The sequence below is a fragment of the Cornus florida genome, unplaced genomic scaffold (assembly GCF_030987335.1).
Source record: "Cornus florida cultivar Cherokee Brave unplaced genomic scaffold, ASM3098733v1 CherokeeBrave_3.0.0_Hap2_Chr11, whole genome shotgun sequence".
In the NCBI taxonomy this organism is placed as follows: Eukaryota; Viridiplantae; Streptophyta; class Magnoliopsida; order Cornales; family Cornaceae; genus Cornus; species Cornus florida.
In genome coordinates, this window is record NW_026775581.1 from 68,378,421 (window position 1) to 68,403,016 (window position 24,596).

The 24,596-nt window shown below is 35.7% G+C and overlaps 3 protein-coding genes and 1 long non-coding RNA gene across 5 annotated transcripts; 2 read left to right on the plus strand and 2 right to left on the minus strand.

The window, feature by feature from the left end:
• The first annotated feature begins 766 nt into the window (after window positions 1-766).
• On the plus strand, window positions 767-1,253 carry LOC132284352 (uncharacterized). 2 transcript variants are annotated; one of them, XR_009472255.1, is made up of 2 exons: window positions 767-907; window positions 1,068-1,253. It is a non-coding gene; the product is annotated as an uncharacterized LOC132284352 (long non-coding RNA). The 2 variants fall into 2 exon arrangements; XR_009472254.1 differs by having other exon boundaries at window positions 788-925.
• A 258-nt stretch (window positions 1,254-1,511) lies between these two features.
• LOC132284350 (uncharacterized) lies at window positions 1,512-7,046 on the minus strand. The gene is made up of 6 exons (XM_059786449.1): window positions 6,816-7,046; window positions 5,130-5,191; window positions 4,354-4,489; window positions 3,677-3,749; window positions 2,347-2,412; window positions 1,512-1,970 (listed from the first exon to the last, which is right to left on the minus strand). Exons 1-6 carry the CDS (start codon window positions 6,965-6,967, stop codon window positions 1,755-1,757), a joined length of 705 nt encoding a protein of 234 aa, XP_059642432.1. The 5' UTR covers window positions 6,968-7,046; the 3' UTR covers window positions 1,512-1,754.
• A 6,947-nt stretch (window positions 7,047-13,993) lies between these two features.
• LOC132281235 (probable inactive receptor kinase At2g26730) lies at window positions 13,994-16,312 on the minus strand. Its single transcript, XM_059782960.1, has 2 exons — window positions 15,835-16,312; window positions 13,994-14,562 (listed from the first exon to the last, which is right to left on the minus strand). The coding sequence occupies exons 1-2, from the start codon at window positions 16,310-16,312 to the stop codon at window positions 13,994-13,996; spliced, it is 1,047 nt and encodes a 348-aa protein (XP_059638943.1).
• A 6,636-nt stretch (window positions 16,313-22,948) lies between these two features.
• Window positions 22,949-24,228, plus strand: LOC132286614 (uncharacterized). The gene has a single exon (XM_059788974.1). It carries the CDS (start codon window positions 22,971-22,973, stop codon window positions 23,676-23,678), a length of 708 nt encoding a protein of 235 aa, XP_059644957.1. The 5' UTR covers window positions 22,949-22,970; the 3' UTR covers window positions 23,679-24,228.
• Window positions 24,229-24,596: the final 368 nt, after the last annotated feature.

Genomic DNA, 24,596 nt, shown 5'->3' on the forward strand with positions numbered 1-24,596 from the left:
AATCATGGGCCGTCTGGGATACTTTTTTAGTGTAACCATTCACAAATGAATTTCAAATGTTCCCACCACTCTATTTTCGACACATTTACATTTGTCAATTGTAATGTGTTAAAAAACAGATATAATATATTGAAAGTAAATATAATGGGTTGAAAAGTATACAACACCTATACAACGGGGGATTACAGCATAGGATTCGAGTTCGAATGGAAATAATAAATAAAACTACTTTTTTGTGAAACGGACTTTTTCTGAGGGTACAGGAAGCCCCTCTAAACAGCCCCAAGTGGACGGTCATAATCCAAAAGAAAGAAAGAAGGAACAATTGCGCACCATGATCGGTTGAAAATCAACATAAAAAAATTCCATCAGAAAGAATGCAAAAGGTACTTTATAGCTGGAAAAGGAGATTCTTATGCAATGGAAGTGTAAGGAGATGCACTAACTCCTTTGTGTATAAATTTTCCAGACAATTCTTTCCACTCCCAAACAATCCCCAAAACCAAAAGAATCACTTGTAGTTTCAACTCCATGGCCTCAATGCAGTGTCAAAAACCAGCCAATCAAACCAACCATCATCCCAAACCCTCCAGTGAGACCCTTCATGGGGATAATGAACACAAGCTCTGCAACAAAGTGAAAGAGATGGCGAACTCGGCACGCAAGCTGTTCACTGAGCATAAACACCAAGAACATCACACACACCATACTTCCACTACTGAGAAGAAAAAGAAGGAAGGGAATTGCATTCCCAGGCTGTCTGATCATAAGAAGAAGGAGAAACACAAGAAGAACAAAAAGAGCAAGGAAGGCAAAAGTAGCGATGGCAGCAGCAGCAGTAGTGACGGCGAATGCTGTCCGTGAGAAGGCAAAGACATGTCTTATGAACTTATAATTCTAAAAACAAGTAGGACACGAATACAAAGTAATTAATCTTCTGTACAGTATATGAGGCTCTCTTAACATCTTTTTGACAAAGTTTCTCACATGGCCTAATAAGCTTCTAAAAGACACAACTCTTGTCTTGCAAATTACTGTGTTCTGAATTTCATGTTTTGTGTATGCAGGACTGAGGAGAAGCATTGTGAAGGTTCAGCTACATGGAAATGAGAGGAATAAAGCTGCCAACCAAGACTATAAGTAAAAATAAGCTATAATTATCTATGACATATGGCTATTGTTTAGTAGAAAATTGATTGATTCTACAAATATGTTGTATACCATATAAGAATAAATGATAATCCTCTTTTGTACCACCTGTGTTATGAACAAAATAGTATAAGTTTGGCATTGAGAAGGCCAGAAGGGAGTGATCATGCATGACAGACAGACAAACTATATATCGATAGTCCCTTCCCTGCATTTAAAGGAAATTTCCTATTGTTTATAATTAATTTGAATTGTTGTTACCACAAAGACACCTGGAGAAAGTTAACAGTCATAAGGCACATCATAAGAGAGTTTTGGAGGGAAAAAACTAGGGCAAACAAATGTTATAGGGAAGGCCACAATTAGATGATCTAAAACCACACTTATTTGGTACAAAATTTTAACCAAGCATAGTGATCTAATGCTCCATCCTCAATGACTAAGATGTTTCAGATTACAAACTTGAGCAATCTTTACAAGACATATGCAACACAAAAGGCACAGAAGGCAGAAAGATGTTAGCCCAGAAACACCAAAATAAGACAAAATATACACATTAAGACCCGTTTGATACAACATGCAAAAGCACTTGTGCAGTAGAGGTGTCACCTTTTTGCTATAGACCTGGAAACAAACCCTGCAATGGCCTTAACAGCGTGATCTTCAGCTTCTTCTTGGGTGGACCCCTTTGACTGCAGATGCTTCTTCCCAATCTTAAATGAGTGGTCGCCACCTTCAATCACATGCAATGCATTAATAATTTTCATCCTCTTCTGAACAGCTTCCAGCTTATCTAGTGGACACAGCCCATCTTTGCTACCCTTCATGAAACAAGATCATCACATGATAATCAGCACAAGCAAAAGAAAAGGATAACTTAAGAGTGCAATTAATACATAGTGCACTTATGAGTACTACGAAGCCAGAAAAACACAAAATGACCATTGCACTTGAAGTAAAATGAAATCAGAATGGTAAACCAAATGTAAAACCTCAGGTCAAAAATTCCTGAAACCATTATCATATCTTCAAACTTAAATTTGCATGAATGCTTGAACTCTATGATCAAAGTGCCATCAGACTACCCAATTGGTATTAAGTAATGTCAAAGCATGCTTAGCCATTGTGTTCATACCTGTTGGTATATTGTCTAATTTACTTAGTTTCTTAATGAATAATATAAGTAGGTGTTTTTACCTGAACAAACATAATAGGTACAGTAAGCTGCAACAATGTCTCATCTCGCACTGTTCCATTCATGCCCTGAAATAGTATGCAACTGGGTCAAGAAAGATAGTTTTGTTAATAGAAGCAATGAATCGTAATTGCCATTTCCTTTATACAACTTGTCAAACATATTGTACACCACCAATCTCACGGGGAGGCGAGGCGTTCTCAAGCCAAGAGACCTACCAGCCCATGAAGGCTTGGAGGCATGCCTTCAATGCCAACACAAATGCTGATTGGCATATAATAACAAGTTGTTTAGCACTATCATGGTACGTCATATTTCTAATCAGAAATGGTTGACTGTACCCCACCACAAATTTCTCATCATTAAGCAACATTTGGCAAAGCATAAAGAAGTTTTTTTAGTTACTAACTTCCTATACTCCGTGTATTACAGTTTTAATTAATTTTTCAACCTTGACCTGGGCATTATAAGGTAACAGGTATAAAAGAAAATTAAACCTGTCAGGGTTGCTCAGATGGTAGGGTCTCAGTTACTACCTTGAGATCTCAAGTCCAAGTCCTAGTTTAAGCGATATCCATGATTCTCGGTTGATTGCGGATATCCAAGGTTTATGTTGTAGACATGAGCCCAACGGGTGTTTCGTCGGAATAGTTCACTAACCAATATATATATATATATATATATATATATATATATATAAAAGAAAACTACCTTTACTAATCAAAGACCTGAGACAAAAATGTGCTAAGCAAAATTTGGAAGTAACCTCACTAGCTGTGGGTTTCCTTAGGACAAGCAAGCAGATGTAGCAAGAAATAATGCTACAAATATATATATATATATATATATATTTTACACACTGATTTATGCAATAATCAATATGGTATTGTCACCCATCTTGTTGCAAAGTTATCCAGACTATACTACCAACTTGAACAGCAATATGAAAACCAAAGATAATTGGAAACAGTTTAGATTTTTGTTTTGTTTTTTTGGAATCTACATCACAATATAGCCCAGCCAACATTATGCAAGCACTTTTAGTGAGCTAATTCTCACTTTTATTTACATGACCCAGATACGAGTTCTTATTAGTTATCATAGCACTTCTACAACAGAGTAGATATCAAATGCTGACAGGGATATCTAAGAAATACATGCAGACTAGGTGGAAAAAAAAAAAATGTGGATCCACCATCAAATCAATTCTTTGTAACATGCAACAAAATAAAAATCATTCTAAAGCATTTTATATGTACCGAAGGCCAAAACTTGGCGCAAAGACAGCAAAATCATTATAACATAAAGTGAGATCCCTGTATAATGGCAAACCTTTAGTGGATACCCCAAGCAAACTACCACTGAAGCATCAATGTCTTTCTCACCGGCCACCATGCAACTGACCCTACATACACAAAAAAAAGATAAATTAAAAATTAATAGAGAAGTAAACTTTTGCAAGGATTATTAATTTTTTTTGTTTGAAGCGTATCTTATATTTGTAATCCATTTTTTTTAATCTTTAATTTATTATTTATATTTTTGCAGGTATGCTCCAAAATTGTTAATATTGCTTCAGATGGATGCATAACTTATAACTGTGTATATAAGCCCATTTCATGTTGATTCCTTTCAGAGAAGTAACAACAGGCAATGGACTACTTCATCTGAAACAAAAATGGAAACCTATAAAAATTTAACCCAACAAAATAACACACACACACACACACACATATTAAAGAAACTAAATTTCACAAGGTTCCAAGTTCTGTCCAAATTTTGAGTTTGAGTATAGCAGGCCTTGACTTCCACAAAATTCCAAAACAATATTTTTTCTCATGAACCTTGACAGATATCATAAACACTATTTTAGGTTATGATCAATTCAACTTTCAATCAAAAGAAGAAGTATCATAGAAACAGAGACTCTTTAGTAAAGTATAAGCAGACTAAGCTCTTCCACAGCATGCATGCGTTCTTCCTTGGAAAAATATAGTGACTATCATTACCTTGAACCCATGGACTTTCCAACCAAAACAAGTGGATGACCAGGATAAGTAGCAGCAGTTTTTCTGACAATCTCTGAGTGAAACTCAACTAACTTTTCTGCCTTGGGAGGAGCCCTGCGCTTCCCACCAGAAATGTCTGCCAAAGAGAAATCCATTAAAATTTGTAGTCCACAGCAGTGACAAGCACTCCAAAGTCCGAAGAGGCTCATAAGTTTAATTTCATATATCATTCAGTCAGTCATATAGGGTCATTTCTAGGTGAAATGGTCAAACTTGAGCTGACTAGCATGGAAAGTACAAGTCAGAGAGCAGCCACTTTGTGTAAAATAATGTAAAAGGTTAACTTTGCCTATTTGTAGTCCACAGCAGTGACAAGAACTCCAAAGTCCGATGAGGCTCATAAGTTTAATTTTCATATATCATTCAGTCAGTCATATAGGGATCATTTCTAGGTGAAATGGTCAAACTCGAACTGACTAGCATGGAAAGTACATGTCAGAGAGCAGCCACTTTGTGTAAAATAATGTAAAAGGTTCACTTTGCCTCCACTCCACCCATCCCAGCACCTCACGTAGTGGGGACAAGCAATGGTAATGGCCTTTATTCAATCAGTCATATCAAAAATCAGATAACCCTTTGAATGAACGCATTATGTAAATCACAAACTTTAATGAGCGTCATAAATCATTAGAATATCAGTTCTCCAATCAGCTTCAGAAACCAATATTATACCAAAAGAAAGCAAAATAAAGCATTTGATTAACAAATAAACTCACATGGGTAATCAAAAGTTACTATTTCAACAGCGTCCAATGCCTTGGCCAACATTTCCTTCCATCTGAATAAAAAGTAGAAATGTGAGCTTTTATAGGAACTTTATGTAAATCATACCGCAGATGGTTTTTCATGTTCGAATTTTTTTATGACAGATGAACTTTTTCTGAATAGCTTCAGTTATTGTAGTTGTTTCTTTCCCTTTCCTGTGTTTCAAATCACCAATAATTACAATTCCACAAGTAGACAATCAACAATAACATCTACAAACATATAGTTTGACCATTTATCACTTCAATGCCCCACAACTAAAGAATAGAGGATCAAGAAGGGTGCTAATCATTTTTCAGTAGGAAACAAAATCATGTATATAATACACCAATGACCAATCCAGCCAAATCAAGTTTCATTACCAGAATCATGTATAGAAATTATTCGCCGATAATAAGTATAGACATTTACTTACTTATCAAAAAAAAAAAAAAAAAAAAAAAAGTATAGACATATACTTGCTTGTATACATGATTTCAGGGGGACTTTGTATCACCATACGGGCATATGATTTAATTAATTGGTGTATGTTAATGCTTGTTAAAAACTTAAGTTTTATAACACAATCTTTCTGTTACATTTACAGTTCTTTTTCCTCTTTCCCATTTTCTGCTTCTTAGCTTTATTTTCACAAGCCCATAACTCTATAGTTTGCTGTTAGTAACAGATGGCAGAAGAGTCTTTAGAGTGGATGGGTGAACATAAGCCCAAGAGGCCAGTCATGTTGTGTAGTTTTTAGGGAAAAACTTCAAATGGCCATAACTTTTGATTCAAAAAGTGTTTCAGGCCTTCTGGAAAGCTCCAAGACTAGCTATACGATGTGGCCAGTTTTCTTCAAGATATCTGAAGCCACTTTATGTGGTTGCAGTTTTTAGGTTTTCTTTTCTTTTTTCTTTTTTCTTTTCTTTTTTAAAAAAAAAAAAAAATTTATTTTTCACTTTTGGTAGCTTTTTTTTTAATTTTTATTTTTTTCAGGGTTGATTCCAACTCTGTTTTGTCTCCGATTTTAAGGAAAGTCAAAATTCATGATTTTTGGTCAGTTCTCAATATATATATATATATATATATATATATATAGAAGAATTTGTACTAATTTAGTAATTTGCTATAAGATAATCCTTTAGCAGTTATTGGGTTTTCCTTTCTTTGCAGTAAGGTTTGGTTCCCAATGTGTTCTTATCTTTGTCTCAATATTCTGCTACTTCATTTACCACAATATATACACACTGTTTAAGAAGGGATGCTCCACCAAGAATGAATCATAATGCTAAAGTGTGGTTGACTAGAACTTGTATGGGAAGAAAAAGAAACAAATACACACACATTTGTATAATGTTTGAGTTCTAAAGTTCTTATCACATTTAGAAGTCAAAATTGTCAGAAAACACTCCACCAAACTAAACAAATAATAGACCTTAACGCAGAACAAAACAGTATCAAACCAGTGGGGAAAAAAAAAAAAAAAAATTCTATGCTACTAAAAATTAGTCTAAAAAACCAATCTTTAAGCTCAAATTTGAAATTTATGCAATTCAGGTATCTATCTAGTTAGGTTATTTAATTAGAGGATATATGTATACATTTACACACACATATGTGTGTAGAGAGAGAGAGAGAGAGAGAGAAGAACAGGGTACCTAATCATCCAATCGGAAGATGAAGGGGCACCGGCACCGTGAGCGAAGACCACCACAGGTGAAGGCTTCTTCTTCTCTTTTGCTTCTTCAACTTCATCATCATGTTCGTTCTGGTTCTTACGTCTACGCTTCAAGGGACGTGAAGAGGCCATTCCTCACTGATCGATCAGAAACCCTAAAAAATGAGTCTTATTGAGTTGAAGCTTTTATCCATGTAATCCTCTAATTTCTTAATTCACTAGTTTACGCGCCAAATATTGAGAAAACCAATATATTCGCGCGCGTGGTAAATTGGTCTGGGCCGAATGCCTTTTGCGCATTTGGATTAGATTGAGCTGGACTTGGATTTAAGTGTCACTGTTGAGTTTGGGCTTTTTTCCCAGGGTAAAGCACAGGCTACAGGCCCAGCCCAAAATTTTCATTTTTTTATTTATTTTGGGAGAACCATATTCGAACTCTTTTATTATTATTATTATTATTATTATTATTATTACTTTTTTATATTTGCACTTCAAATGAATTTTTTAATAAATTAAACAAGAAAATGTTTCTCAAAAGTGGGGAGTGTATGCTTGAGTATTTTTTGAAGAAAAATAGTGTCAGTTTTTTTTAAAATAAGTATATTGTGAGTGCAAAAAGAAAAATGATGGAGAGTTGAATTCGGACTCTTTGCCACTTCTAGTGAGGCCTGCAGGGACTTGTGAGAGGTTTGGGAAGTTTGAATTGGATTTTTTTATAATATTAGGGAAGAAAATTGGATTGTGAAGATAACACCATATATCGATGAGTTGAGGGGTCAACCCAAGCCCAACTTGCACTATGGGCCCTATATATTATCCAAGTCAGTTTGGGCGGGTTGGTCTAGTTTGCACCAAGTTGGATGCGTTTTCAAATAATAAATAATATCAACGAAAAAAGTTTATGACTTTGGTTTCTTTATATGATAAGATTTTGGAGAGGCACTCGGAGTAATCAAAGAAATGCATAAACAAAAAACTAACTAGAAAATTTCTCTTTTCATATGTAATATTGAATTCCTTTTTGCTTATGTTTGCAATACTCAAGAAGATCAGTGAAATCTTCACATGATCACTGAAAATTGTACACTCAGAAAATCAGTAAATAGTAAGAGATAAATTAACAAATCTTAATATTTTTGGCAATAGGTTGAAGTCTGAAGATGGCAGTGATACATGAAGATGATTTTTGGCCAACGAAGATGATCGGCGGTGCCAGTGAGAGCTCTAGATGGCAACAAGATCTGTGGCCAGTGAAAATGATCAGTGGTGGTGGTGGCTGGTGAGAGCTCTAGACGGCATTGAGCTAGAGGCTAGGGTTCAAGTTGGACCGGGTTGAACCCGCCCGAGTTGCACAAGCACATCATTGTTTGATGGGTAGCTTAGAAGTAGATGAAGTATATTAGAGAAACAACTGCATTAATAAGGTTTAGACATCTAAATCAACTATAGACTGTAACATTATAATTTTGGGCGAATTGCAAAAAACTCCCCTCAACTTTCACCCGTTTGTAAAAAACTCCTTATGAATATTTTAAGTAATTAACCCCTCTCAATTATCATGAGGGGGGTCATTTTAACTAACTTCTGTTAAAGTGATTGTGTGATAAAATTTTCGGATGAAATTATCCTTAAAATCAAAACAATATATTAGTATTATTAAAGTACCAACTACTCACTTTATTTTTATTTTTTTAACTGCATAAAATACTAAAACGAGGCCTCTTATTATGAAACGAGGCCTTTGATTTTTTCTTTCGAAATGTTCTTGCATTTGGAATATATATAGTAATATGGTAGTTATTTATCAAATGTCAAACTTAAATTGATTTTGGTCAAAAAAAAAAAAAAAACTTGAACTATGATTTTTTTATAAAATAAGATAAAGAAAGAGACATATATACGAAGGATCGTAGAAATTTATACAATTATAAAAAATTATGAATATAGCATACCCAAAAAAAAATCCAGTGGTATCTACCATAATATCAAAACAACCCCCCCCCCACCCGACAAAAAAAAAAAAATTTCACGCTTGTTTTTTATTTTTATTTTTTTTAGTCAAAAGATATTTCACTTGAATAACAAATATTTTTTTGGACTATCTTCAATTATTTATTTATTCTATAGATATTTTTTTAGTGTTTTATGCAGTTAAAAAAGGGAAGAAAAATAAAAATAAAAAGTGAGTGGTGGGTACTTTAGTAATACTAATGTATTGTTTTGATTTTAAGAGTAATTTTGTCTAAAATTTTTATTACACAATTATGGATATTTTATGTTAAGGGTAATTTTGTCCGATTTTTTTTTTCTTCACACAATCACTCTAAAAGAAATTAATTAAAATGACCCACTCATGATAATTGAGAGGAGTTAATTGGTAAAGATATTCATAAGAGATTTTTTATAAATGGATGAAAGTCGAGGGATTTTTTTTTACAATTCGCCCTATAATTTTTTGTCCACTATTCCAACTATTTTGCAAATTTTAGGTTGACTCTAATGCACTGACAATACTCACAAAAGTTTCAAACTAGTATGACAGAATTTGAAAAAAGTAGGTAAATGAGGCATTTCCCAAATATAGGACTAATTTGGACATTGGCACTATGTCAGTGGAGACTTATTTGCTGGTCTCTCTCTTGGCACAAAAATTCATCACATAAGCAAGGAATACTCGTTATTCGAGTTCGAGTGCGGTGTACCCGTATTCAAATCTCCCTTCACTAGTTAGTCAAGAATCACCAAAATTGGAAGAGATTATTTTACATTCGATACAGCTGGAGAATAATGGATACACATTCATCCAGCTATACGACATGGATTTTGTTTGTTTTCATTCAATACCATTTGAGCACACGGGATAATCATGCATGAAGGAAAAGGTTAAAAATTAGTATGCCAAAAAATTGAAAGGTTGTGGAGATCCCATTATTCTATATTGGTAAGATATGCCATTTGCTTTTTGGTACAGATATAAAGTGAATTTTTTAAAGTTGGATTTGAGGAATGTCAAAGTGAAATTATTTCTGCATAAACATTCTTGTAGCATTGGATATGATTGAGATGCCTAAGCATCTAAGCCCCTTCCTTTTCTTTTCGTTAAATAATAATAAGGGTTACGTGTAAGAAACACACTCATTATACACAAAATGTGTAAAAAATCTCTATTTGTTTCTTTTTTTTTTTATTTGGTAAAAAAATCTCCTACTATTTTTTTGGGTGCAAATTGGCCCCCTAATCAGCCATTTTGACAATATATATATATATATATATCTAATAATAATAATAATAATAATAATAATATAAATCTTCTTCACCGGGGGCACCCTTGTGTATCTTCTTCACCGCCATTAGAGGAGAGGCATACAAGCTCTGAGAAAATAATTGACCAAACAAACTCAGATTGCTTAATCAATTATGAGTTCTATACAATCCCATGGTAAATTTAAGTTTTCACCTTCTTAAAATCCATATAAAATGTAAACATACAAATGATTGCACTTGTTCCACTGAAATGAAGAGCTTCACAATGCAGAGAGTTTAAATGTACTCCCTGGAAATGAGATCAAAACTTCAGGGCATGATTCTAACACCTTCAAATCAGCCTATTGATCACAAAATGAAGTAAAATCTTATTTAATCAGGAAAACAAAAGTTCAAATAGGAAGTCTAATTTTAAATTAGATATTGGAGAGAGACCACAATTATATATATAATTATATACATATACAGAGAGAGATTGTGGAAAGATAAATAGTATAAAACAATCAAGAATGTAATAACAAAATTGATACTAACCAGGTAAAGTTGAAGGGTGGTACTGGTAAGGATTTAGCTCTGTAAGAAAGACATCCTCATCAGTCCAATACTTAGAAGCGGTGGTTGATTATTTTCTCGGAGCTTGTATGCCTCTCCTCTAATGGCTTCTAATGGCCGTGAAGAAGATGAACAAGGGTGCCGGCGTGAAGAGGGCTTTTTCCATTAGGGGCAATTTGCACCCAAAAAAAAACAGTAAGGGATTTTTTGCTCAAAAAAAAAAAAAAAAGAACAGGAAGGGGTTTTCTGCACCTTTTGTATATAGTAAGAATGTTTCTTGCCTAACCCTAATAATAATAATAATAATAATAGCAGCAGCAGCAGTAGTAATAGTGTAAATTACCTCTTATGAGATTTGATCAAATTACGTAGATCGTTCAACTTATTACTTTAATCTCCCCTAAATATGTTGTCGAGAACCAAAAAGAGATTTGAGTGTGAAAAGTTAGTACGTAATGACCTTAATATATTATAATGTGTTTTATACGAATAAAATTGTCATTTTATCAAATTTGGTCATCAAATGTGTTGGAAAGAAAACATTAGAAGTGTTGTTGAACGGACACCAAATCTCAGGAGGCTAAAATAATAAACGCTGAACGATTTACTTGTATATAATTTATTTGTGTATAATTTGTACAAATTTTAAGAAAGGTGAATGTAATTTTTTCATTATATATATATATAAAGATAATTGCCTTGTCATGGTTCTCAAGGGCCAACCATATTGGCTTCAATAATACAGAGCAACTAAACAACTTGTGTTTGACTGTTTATGATCAACAGTACTCTTATCTTTATTCTAGGATATGACTTTTTTAGGAAGCATTAGGATCTGGTTTGGCACAAAATGTCAAGTGCCAAAGATATGTAGACCCCACCAAATGGCCTAATGTTTTCTCCACATCCGTCGTTACCTCCTTTTTTGGGGCTTATATAAAGGACTTATTGTCCAATACTATCTACCAAGCAAGTCAATACCAATGAGAGAACTGGAGTATCTTCAAGGCATTGGTTGCTCACTCTCCCTCAAGGGCTTCTGAGCTGGGACCATCTCAAGTCCCCCAATATGGGATGCTTGAAGTCAGCTTAGGAGCACTTGAGGGGGGGTTGAACAAGCCAAGTCTTGCTTGCTAGGAGTGTGTGTGTGTTTTGTGTGTGTCAATGTGTTCTGGATTTGAGCTCCCAAGACACTTCAGTTGCCCACTCTCCCTCATTGGCTTCCGGCGGTGCTGTGCAGCTACAGCTAGCAAGCCTGAAGCCTTTGAGAAGGGTGGGTGAAAGTTGTCTTGGTGATCGTGGAATTATGGGAATGGCAGTACAAATATATGGCCTCCATTGTTCTCTCTCCCTCAAGGGCTTCCGAATTCGCCTCCCAGAAGGCCAATGCTGAAGCTCTCGAGGAGAGTGAATAATGCATGCCATGTTCTCATGGATTGAGCTTGAAGACCACACCTTTTTATCTCAGGTTAGTGCAATCGTTTTGTTTCAATACCCTACATATATGGTTGTATATATGCAAAGGACTATCTTTATTTTTCAACATTATCATCATACTACATGAACCTACAAAATTAAATAAGAGAGTATGATAATAATTGTCTGCAACAACTTTTCTACATTCATGGTTGTGGTCCTTCACCTTGATCTGTCACATGGGGAAAATGATATAGAATATATATTTGTCACACATCAAGCTAATTTCAGTGCTGGCTTGCAACCTATTTTATGCTTATCTTTTTGTAAAGTCTTTCTTTTTAATTTTAGTATGTTTAGGATAAGATAAGCAGAAAAGGAAAATAAGTAAAAGTTGACACTGATCGAAAACCGTGGTCCATTCTATGAGATTGCAGGTACGGGTACTCATGTTCGAGTCCCCCTCCCCCTAATTTGTCAAGATAAATAAATAAATAAATATATATATATATTATCTAAATTCTATCAGTTGTGTACATGTCACACAATTTTCTTCACTAATTGACATATTTTCACATCCAAACACTACACAAGCACCAAATTCAAGCAGATGACTAAGTCCCTGCATGTGGTTTCCATATGTACATGTGTGGCTTACCCCACACACACACATATGGCACATCCATGTGTGTGTGTGTGTGTTGTGTGTTGTGTGTTTGTCTGTTTGTAGGTCCCATGGGGCATTGGAGACTATGGAAGAAGAATAGAGCAGATAGTGGGAAGTGGAATAACTTGCAGATTCCTTTGATAGGGATCAGTACAATCAATGCAAACTGATAGAGAAGATCTAGCCTAATATTCCCTTTAATTGAAAAGCAAAATTGACTTCAGAATTCACTTTTCTTTGTAACCAAACAAGTTTTAGCAATAAGCCATGAGTAAGGTCTAAGCTATCCTAAGCCACTAAAGAGAAGGAACATCTGTTAAGAGGGCCTTGTATAAAAAAAAAGGGTGTATCAGATAGCAGACAACAAAGACAAGCTTGACAGTCAATTTTAAACCATCTGCACCAGCTGGGATTAGAAAACATCCTCCAATCTGTCTCCAATGGGGGAAAATTTTCTAAATTCATTGTAGTTTCAGTAATTTTTATGTATCGAATTTATGTTGCACAATGTTGATCAGGAGTACCCTGTTGTGCATATATATATATACTTGTGTATGTTACATATACACACATTAATAAAATTCAATAGCTAGGCAAAAAACAAGAATTGAGTTTCAACCATATAAAATGAGAGTAACACATGATTTACATTGTCAGCCTCCCTTTTGGACTTTGCTGAGAAATGTAAACAGCAATTCACTCTATTATGTGTGGGTGTTTTTTTGAAAGGTAATTCCCTCTATGGTGTTGCTTCTTTGTAACCTTAGCTAAAATTAGTTAACTGAGAAGCTTATCAAAATGTATCAAATCACTTTGCATATATATATATATATATATATGAACACAACATTAATTGAAGAAAAGCCCATCAACATATATATGCCATTGAACACAAAATCAAATGAAAAACCAGTCTTCTTTTATTTCACCTTATAGCTTACTGTTTCATTAGGCACGAATAGGACCACAAGGTAGCAAAACTTTCAAGACTAACAAAGTTCATACCATCTAAAACTTCATCAAAATATTAAATTTTGGATATATATATATATCCAATTGTGGAACAGTTGGATCAACTGGACAACAAGGTACAAAAAGGCATATGAATATATTTCTAATACCAATTTGTTGGACAGTCCATTCAATTTTTCATGGTTCGCAACTAGAATTGCTGCCATTATATATATATATATATAGATATAGATATAGATATATAAGAATACATTGTATATAATGAAGTTATTATGCATGCAACATACTTATCTGCCGCTAAGAACATCTCCTAAGTACAACAGTACCTTTTCCATTGAAGGCCTTGGGTCGGGCGACATATTTGTACATGCCAATGCAATGTCCAAAACCTGCATAGCTTGCTTTCTTGCTTTCCCTTCTACAGAAAACTCGAAAAACTCAATGTCCCCATTTTTGATCTCTTCTTTCTTCTGAGTTATGCACTTCATCTGACCTAGAGCCTCAGGCCCTGCTAAAATGTCCAACACTACGATCCCAAAATTGTAGACATCACTTTTCTGGCATAAATTGTCACAGTATGAGCCTACTGGTGGTGGTGGGGGTGGCTTATGCGGCCATGTATCTGAAACTTCTATCCGCCGTGCCAGTTGAGTAAAGCCATAATCTGTCAAGCAAGCACTGAAATCGATATTGATCATGACGTTGGAGGCTTTGATGTTACCGTGCACGTTCAGCTGCAAGTTTCTGTCCTTTGGAGGGGAATGTGAATGGATGAAAGCGATGGCTCGCGCAATGTGAAGTACTATTATGAGCCGATGATTCCATTCTAAAGCTGTGTGACCATATTCCCTTGCACCTAATGTATCAGGAAAACAAGAAGAGTACATTTCACAAATATTTACATTATTTAGAGTGATCTTCAATGAATATTCAAAGTGCTTGCAAACTAAAAGAAAAAAACAAATGAACCACAACACTATTAATTATGATACTAAAGCTATGTTTGGCAGCACTGAATTGGCGTCCTGTAATTGGAAATAGAGAAAATTTTGAACTTTCTTCTAATTCCTGTGTGACAAAAATGTCCATTATTAGATGATGTAGATCTGTCTCACAGTGAGACCCATCTCACACTAAACATGAACAGTCCTCGTATGGCACGCAAACGTGTCCCTAGCATTTTACGCAAGGGGGCCAAAATTAAAGAAAATTGCTTTGAAGACACACAATTGCTCTTTAACAACCATTTTAGGGTTCGTCAAAGTTATTTATTTGCTTATTCGCCAACAAGCCAATTTAGATCATGTTTTCAGCTTTAATGATTTGGTTTTCCACCTTTGAACGAATACCATGAGTCATAAAAGCAGCTAAAATTTGGAGATTCCATGTGTAGTCTTCAGGTGCTTTGGGCCATCTTGAATAGACTTAATTCTTCGTTTAAGGAATTTTATGTATTTATTTATTATTGTTTTTCTTTACTATTCATTTTGAGAGATGAAAAAAGATATCACTGGTTACTGGGTCAATATAAGTTTTAGAATTCATGTCATGTTTTTGTAATTTTAAGATCTTTTTACAGTTATTAGGTAGTATTTTTTATTTTAACTAATATGATTCTCCTTAATTGGGACACTGTCCAATCAATTGTGGTGGTTTATGACAAACATCAGAAACCATGAACAAATAAAAAAATCCACGCTTCAGGTATGTAGATCCACGTGACACAAAAAAATATAAATATTTATGTAATTTGGTAAGTCTGAAGATTCAACAAAAAAATTTTAATACGTGAAAAATAAAATATTACAAGTTTCAATCCTCAAACCTCCTTTCTCATACCACACATCTTAAACCCTAAATGTCCTTATATATTAGAGAGTTACAAAAAAATTCAAAAATTAGATCCGTAATACATAAGAGAGAACAAAAATTGGATCCATAATCCGCAAGAGAAATATAGGTACGAATCAAAATCAGATAACAAATCAAAACAAAATTCAAACCACAACTTCACAATATATGTCATATTTATATATAGATATACTATATATATATATTGATCATGAAAATGAAAAGTAAATAAATATTATAAATGAGAAGAAGTAAATAAAAGTAAAAACATATATACCAGCAAGCAAGTCAGCCAGGCTTCCCATGGGATGGTAATCAGAAACAACAAACTTGATCCTTTTGGAATACAAGAAAGCATTGACAGGCACAAGATACTCACACCTCCTGCTAACCTGCGCCAGCAGCTGAATCCTTCTCCCGAACTCCCCCCTCCCAACACTCACCTTCGTAAACCTCTTCACCGTACACACTTTCCCCACCCACAGCACCACTTTCTCCGTCATCCCCAACCTGCTCTCGCCCAACACCCCTACCGACGCCCTCAACAACCCCTTCAAGGTCAAGTAAGCCCCTCCTCCGCCGTGGCCACCGGGACCCACACAGTACTCCCCTCCATTATTGCTGCCGCCGCAGAAGATCAGAGGCATGTCCTCCATGAACCCTATCACGCAGTCCCCATATTCGTCGATGGACCGGCAACTGTTTTCGGCTTCACCGGAGCTCCTCCTGGGCTTTGTGAAGGCTCTTGACAGCATGTTTGATGATCTGCTAGCTTCAAGGTTGGTTAATGGCTGGCATTGGTAATGGTGGTGGTCCTTTTTGTTCAAGTTCTTGATGTTTGGTTTTTGGCTACAGGGGTACGTACGTATAGCTCATGGTTATCATCGAATTATTATAATGCTGGTTGTTGATGAATTTTGTTTTTTAAGAGAGAATTTCACAAGATCCAAACTATGTAGTCATTGAAATACTCCTCAAACTGGATTGGTTATTCAAGTTATTATATATCAATTGTTTAATTAATATTCATTCATTGGGTGCATATTTACTATGTATATACAATGGATATTCAGCTGAAGCAATATTCACTGAATCACTGTCTATATATACCGTCAGATGAGAGCTATGAATCTGGTGGAATATCATGACTGTTGGACAAATTTTGATAGGATAGATCAAAGGTCAGTGACGAAGAAAACTACTGGGTCATTGTTTTACAATTCTTTAATTGATTGGTTTTGCTCTTTTTCATTTCATTTTTTTTTCTTCTTCTTTTGTTCTATATAATATTATAACCTTTTCACGTTGCAAAATGCCAAATTTCAGCACCACATAGCCAGGATTGTAAAGTTGAAGTTAAAGAAAAGAAAATTTGTAGATGGACACAATTGAAATATTAAAAAAATTTCTTGTAGAACTAAGATATGGTAAGGGTATATTGTGTTCAATATGGTTTTATTTTCATGTCCAAGTAATTAGATCATGAAATTGATCATTTTTTTATTGAAGATCCGATCCGAGAGGACCTAGAAACTTAATTTACCAAGTTTAAATCAACTTAAAATCAGGTATAAAAACATATTTGTTATCCACCATCAAGTACCCATTAGAATTCGTTTTCCGGGTAAAAATAAAATAAAAAATTATCCAATTAAACCTTGAACATCCATTCAACTATTAATGGATAAAGTTCTTAAATTTTGAAATAAGACTGCCCATGTTATAGGGAATATGGGTTTATGTCCTAATATTAATGAAATGTTGGATGTTTCCTTACTTTCTAGTAGTTGTAAACTTTTTGAATTGAGATTTCTAATTAACATAATTTATGCTGGAAAAAATAAAAGATAAACACATGAACACTTCGAAAAAGAAGGATAGTAGCAAATATAGCCCAGGTAAACACATACAGTTGGGCTGATATGAAGATAAATTGGTTACATATGCATTGGACTTATATGAATAGTAGTATTTTTTTTTTTTAGTTCGACCTGGGGTATAACCCAGATTAGCCCATTAATAATTTCTCCCTTGTATATATATATACACACATGTACACCAAAGCAATGCCCCGTCGTCAATAGTATTTTAGTTTTAGTTTTAGTTTTTTTATTTTTATTTTTATTTTTTACCAATAAAGAGAGAGTTAAATGTGTGCAATTGTATCTTCTTTTTATTTATTTATTATTATTATTATTTTTTTGTAGGTACCTTATATTTATGCAAAAAGTACCCATAAGTTTTACCAAGTAATGGTGTACATGATAATTCTCCAATTTTATTTTTTAAATATATAATTCATTGGGAGAGAAGTTAGAGCATCTCCAATGAGGTTGCCATATGAGATGCCAATTCAAAATATAACAGGTGAGTTAAAACTGAGCTCTCCAATTGGTTGTTATATTAGCTGCTAAAATTTGCCTTTGCTATTTTTTGTGCCAAATCTAGCAAAACAAATATCAATAGCTATTTCTATATTTTGTGCCAAATCTAACAGAAATATATGAGTTTTGAACTTTTGATTATAAAACAAGAATTACAGACCTTGATATATATATATGCATACACAAAATCAAGAATTACAGATATCGATTAGTTGATTTAGAAAAAAAATTAAAACAAAACCCATACATACAAGTTAGCAGTTGTCCTGGGGGGGGGGGGGGGGGGGGAAGCTTGCGAACGGCGAACCCGATCTGGAACAGCGGGCGATGGAAACTGAAAGATATGGGTTTTGATTTTTTGAACAATCTGAAATGATACGCCGATATGGGTTTTGATATAGGTAATAGGTTTTGAACTTTAGATTCTTGCAGATAGATAGATAAACTGAAATACATGGGTTTTGAACTTCTGATTCTTGTAGATTTTGTAGTTTGTAGTTGCAGAGAGAAAGGGCAAGTTCTCAGAGTTGAGAACGAGAATAGAGATGGAGGCGATTGGGGAGGCTGAAATGATTTGCCCTAAAAATATATATATTTTTAATAATAATATAATCAAATATATATAATATACTTATATATATATAATATATATATAAATTTCTGAAAAAGAAAAAAATATATTATATAAAAAAATTAATTCCCAAATAATGGTAAAAAAATAATAATAAATTTGTTTTTTTTTTTTTGACCAGATATTTTAAATTTTTGCTTCTTTTTAATTATATTTAATTTTAGTTTCCTTCTAATGTCTACAACTTGACTTAAAATGTGCCTAATATTAATATTACTGATGCAAATATGAATGGTGAAAATAGTAGTTGAAAAATAATAGTGGTTGTGTCAAAAAATAGTATTTTGCATGAAATGCACCATTAATTAGAACAGAATTGCCAAAATGTAGCATTTTGACATTGTAACACTTGTCAAAATATAGATTTGACATGTGTAAATGACTTTTAGCATTGAGATGGTCTTATTCAATTTTTTTCTACTCCTATATTTTATGATTCAAAACAAGTTGTGCGAGGTCAAATTACAGGATCAAGCAATCTCAACCGTCGGACTTAACTGATATATATATATATATATATATATACACACACACACATGTACTGCAAAACAATTGCCCAGTCATCAATAGTATGTCAGATTTTGTTCTTGTTTTGTTTTTTTTAAAAATTTTTTGGCAATAAAGACTCCAAAGAGAGTTAGATGTGAGCAGTTTTTTTTTTTTTTTTTGGTACCTTATATTTAGGGTAATATCAGTTTTGTGTACAAATAATCCTTTCTTTTTTAAAATATGTATTTCAGTCTATAAAATTAAAAAAAAAATACAAATAAGCCCCTCACACCACTCATTGACAAAAAGTAAATATAAAAACTCCTTATTACCCCCCTTTTTTATTTTTTATTTTTTTACCCCTAACTTAATTTGCATAAAAGCCCCCTAACACATTTCCTATTTCATTTCTCTCTCTCCCTCTGCATAAAACCCTAACAAGCCGTCGCTGCCGCTGCCGCTGCCGCCGAAGACGCCACCCACCCCCACTCTCTCTCTCTAAAATTCTCACCTTTCTCTCTCTAGTGTATGAGCGGAGAGAGCGACTAAAGGAATAGGGCTTTTTTATGGAGGGTTCTTTGTTCCAAAATTCGAAGAAAGAAGTGAACCTGGCCGAGCTGCTTAAGAAACTGCACTTGACCTCGCCGCCGGATCAACCTAGCTTGGAGGAAACTGTAGAATTCTTCATTGCATGTCCATGTTTCAGAGGAGCTTGAGTGCAGATTTGATGATTCTCATTGAGTCGTTATGTCGGGTAGCGGGTCGGATAAGAAAAAAAAAAATGTGTGAAGGAAGTGTGTGAGGTGTCGTGTTGTAGAGAGAGAAATTCAAACAGGGGAGGGAAAATGTGTGAAGAGTTGGGTCTTCGACTGATCTTCCACGCAAGAGAGCGGTAATTACAATTTCGTCCCTGTTAATTAAATACTAATTCATTGAAAAAAGGGCATTTTAGGCAAAATGTTTACCTTCAAAAAAAGGCGGGAAAAAAAACGAAGAGTTTTTCAATATCAAATTTGCATAAAAAAGGAAAACATATAACAAATATGATGTAAAAAGGGAAAGGAATGAAGAAAAAAAAAAAAAAAGAGAAAGAAAGAAGGGGGATTTATGGTGTGAAATCCTTTAATTGAATAGAAAATTCAGGAAGTTTACAGAATTTTTTAGGCCCATTTCATGTTTTTTTTTTTTTTAGTTGAAGGTAAGCTTGTATTGAAGATAAAATAGATACATGAAGCCCTCAAAAAAGAGGGGAAAACAAAATCACATGGAGGCCAAGGCCAATAGCAGAGACAAAAAGACAACAAAAGGTTAAAGGACCTATACAATACACAGCAACCATTGAAACATGGCAAAAACCAAGTCTTGTTTCTTGTGAACAAAGAAGGGAGACACTGCTATCTTCCAATCCCATTTCATGTTGTAATACGCTATACAAATGCATTGCTAAGCTCATTGCAGGGAACATCAAGCTTGTCCTTCCATCCATTATTGACTCGTGCCAAAAAGCCTTTGTTCAAAGAAGGCATATTGGGGATAATGTCATGCTTGCGCAGGAGCTCATGCAGGGGTATCATAGACATCTTAAGCCTCCAAGATGCGCAATTAAGGTGGACCTTAAGAAGGCATTTGACTCTGTGGGTTGGGAGTTTATACTGGACACTCTCTCACTGTTTGGATTTCCCTCTCTATTTGTTGAATGGGTTAAAGCTTGCATCACATCCCCATCATTCACCATCTCAATAAATGGTGAATTCCATGGACATGCACTTTCAAGGGGTGAAGGGACTTAGACAGGGAGACCCGCTCTCTCCTCTACTCTTTGTGCTAGCTATGGAGGTCTTCTCCTCTATCACCAACACATACATCTCAAACAACCTTTCCTTCAAATTCCATTCAAGATGCAAGAATCTATCAATATCCCACCTCATCTTTGCTGACGATTTGCTTCTCTTCTCATATGGGGATCTCAACTCTATTTATACATTAAAGAGCTCACTTGATCATTTCTCTTCCCTCTCTGGATTAAGCATCAATTGCTCTAAAAGTACCTTCTTTACTTCTGGACTGGACATTGGCATGTTAAATGACATCAAAGCTCTGCTAGGGTTTGAGTGTGGTTCTTTACCTATTAAGTACCTGGGAGTGCCCTTATTATCTACGAGACTCCGAGCATCCGATTGTAGAGAGCTTGTGGAAAAGATTACCAGGAGGATTAGCCATTGGTCCTCCAACTTTCTATCCCATGTTGGTAGAATTCAGCTCATTCAGTCAGTGCTGTATAGCATGATGAACTTATTTATTCTACTTTTTATGAACTGGAACTGAGTTCAAGCATTCAGGAGCTAAGGTTACATGGGGAGCTGTATGTAGTATGTAAACCTAAGGAGTGTGGAGGACTTGGATTTAGGAACCTTAGTGTAACAAACATTGCAGCCTGCCTTAAGCACATATGGAGACTGTTATCTAATCGCAGGGATAGCCCGTGGGCTAAATGGGTAAAGGTTCAGCTAATTCGGGATCGTTGTTTCTGGACTATTCCTATCCCTCAGTCAAGCTCATGCATATGGAAGAAGCTTCTTCAACTCAGAAGGGTTGTGAGGTCCATGTGTAGAAAAGTGGTGGGTGATGGCAACCTTACTTATTTCTGGGAAGATAACTGGCTACAAGGAGGCCCTCTATGCCGACGAGTCCCACTGGATACTATAATGAATGCACCTATTCAAAGGGAATAGAAGCTCTCTTCATTTATCGTTGATGGGGAATGCTCATTTCTTGAGGAGATACCTGTGCTTATTCCTGAGATCGCACTGATCGTCCCTCTGAGCACCAATCTGGATACCATATTTTTGATCCCTTCCCCAACTGGTTCCTTCTCTACAAGTCACACCATCAATTGGCTCTCACCACACTTCCTACCTTGTCATTGGCATCACCTTGTCTGGAGCTCCTTCTCGATTCCACGATGTAAATTCACACTTTGGCTGGCTGTACAAGGGCGCCTTCCTACACTGGATCGGAACTGCACCCAATCAATCCAAGGCCCTAGATTATGCCACCTCTGTCAAAGGCAGGATGAATCTCATAACCATTTACTCTTTGACTGCCCGTTCGTGAGACCAATTTGGATCCACCTGCAGGACAAATGCCAATCCCATATTCCGGCGACGAAATGGCCGGAACTGATTTCGTGGGCATCGAATAATTGGCGAGGCCGGAACTTGAAGAACTTGATCAATAAGTTGTTTCTCTCCACATTTGTCAACCGAATTTGGACCGAGAGGAACAATAGGGCCTTCAAGCGACTGAGTTGCAATCAATCGTCACTGCTGAAACAAACAAATGATTTGATAAGAAACAGGCTTTTTTCAATGACGGTAAAAGATTCTTCCTTTGCATAATCAGTGATCCTCACCTGGGACCGTCCTGGTTCCTTCATACGTCCTCCGGCGGAACCTCCAGACTAGATGGAAAGGGGTGGGCAGATGTTCTGTAGGGATTCTGTATTGACCTACTCACGCACCGGATGTTTGGAGAACGCAGGGTAAGTTTAGGAACCCTAGACTTTACTGAGTTGGACCAATTGTTGGGGTGATGTATCCTTGTTGATTATGTTTGGGCTCGGGCTAGTGGGGTGTTCACTGGCCTGCTGGTTTTGTTTGGGCTTCCGCCATTGTACATTCTCTCTTATATAATTCAGATTTACCTTCCAAAAAAAATAAAAAAACTTTGGTGGATGGTCCGATATAAAAGTGGAAGTTTTCCTCCAATCACGTGGATGATAATGCCTATTACTCGCTGATTTTCACTCCACTTGTGGAAAATCACACAAACTGCCCCAATTTTACCATATATATACCAACCCAACCCCACTGATCTTTTCCATTCCAAATATTCTTCCTTTCCACAACAATGTCAATGTCCACACTCGCCGTTACCGTCACCGTCCTTCTCTCCCATTTTTTCACCTTCTCTCATGCCCGTACTCCGTTAATCCTCCCGGCAAATGACGTCATCCAACGCCATCCCTCACATTCCTCACCGGAATCTGACACCAAGTCCACCATTCTCCTCCCCAGCCAGAAACCGCCCTCCAAACCAGTCAGCATCCCCGATCAGTTCTTAGAACCCGAACCCATCAACACCGATACTCAGCCCATCGAATCCGCCGTGGACCTACCGGAATCTGACGCGGCCACGCTGTCCCGACCAACGAACGTCGTCAGTTTCCGTCCGATCAACCGTCAGTTCCGGTTGAAACGTCCGTATCCTGTCCGATTCTCTCACCACCACCGCTGCCGCCACAGATCCAAGACGACGAGCCCCAGCGACGTGGTATTTCCCGGCGAGAAAAGTGATCTCCAACCGGTGATGTTCCGCGGCGGCGGTGGCGTGCGTCAGATTCCAGCGAGGTGGGTCACATTTCACCACCACCACCGTCAGCATCATGACGCGAGGCCGAGGTTCTCCTTCAAGCACCACCGCATGTTCGAGAAAGAGCGTTTCAAGACGGGGGAGAAGAACAAAAAGAATAAGAGAGAAGGTAAGAAAGGTCGTGATGAGAGAGAAAATGGTTTCATGAAGCGCATTCGCAAGTTTCTAATCACTCCCACTTTTTGATACTACATATATATATATATATATATATATATATATATATATATATATATGAGTTAATTGCATAAAATCTATAATTACATTTTAGGATTTCAGTGCTAAATTTTTTTAAAAAAATTAGAAAATAAATGGATCAAAGCACATAATTTTTTATTTGAAAATCTTAATTTATGCTTTGGATCAACTGCTCTGAATTATAAATGTTTTGCATATTGTTCTCTTTTCAGAGTAATGTGTAAACTTATTATAATTCATGGATTTTGTGCAATTAATGTAAAAATTTTCAGTACTAGCTTAGAAGGATTTATTTTGGATTTATTTTATCTCCGGATCGTAACATCCACACTTTTTTTATAATTTAGGAGGTTTTGTGCAATTAACTATATATATCTATAGTTCTGTAGAATTGATACTGATGTACACGCCTATATGTGATTTCTATTTCCAATTTTGATTTGTTAGACTTAGCGTCCAGTTCTGTAAATAAGTTTGCATCCATACGAGATGTAGAAGTATATACAGATTTTTAATATATATGTGACTCGTTCAAAAATGATTGTGTTCATGCATTAGCCATATTATTGATTTTTTTTTTTGTTTTTCTTTTAAAAAAATTGAGTGGTTGTGATATTTGCATGCGTGGCATAATCTGAGGCTACATGATCTGGTAAAAAAAAAAATTCCCACCGAGGAAGCCTATTAAGGGTAAAAGAATTGAATGCTTAGGAACGGAGAAGGCAAGGTCCATTTGATTCTCCCTCCCCCTCCACTACAATTTCAGGAGCCTGAAAGGTATTGGTTGGGTGGCTGAGTTCCAAGGATTGCCTAAGAGGAGATGGTCAGGAGATGGTCCTCAACGTGATATCGAGGGTGAACCTCATAAAGAATCAATTTGAAGCTCATTGATAATCGACGATCAGT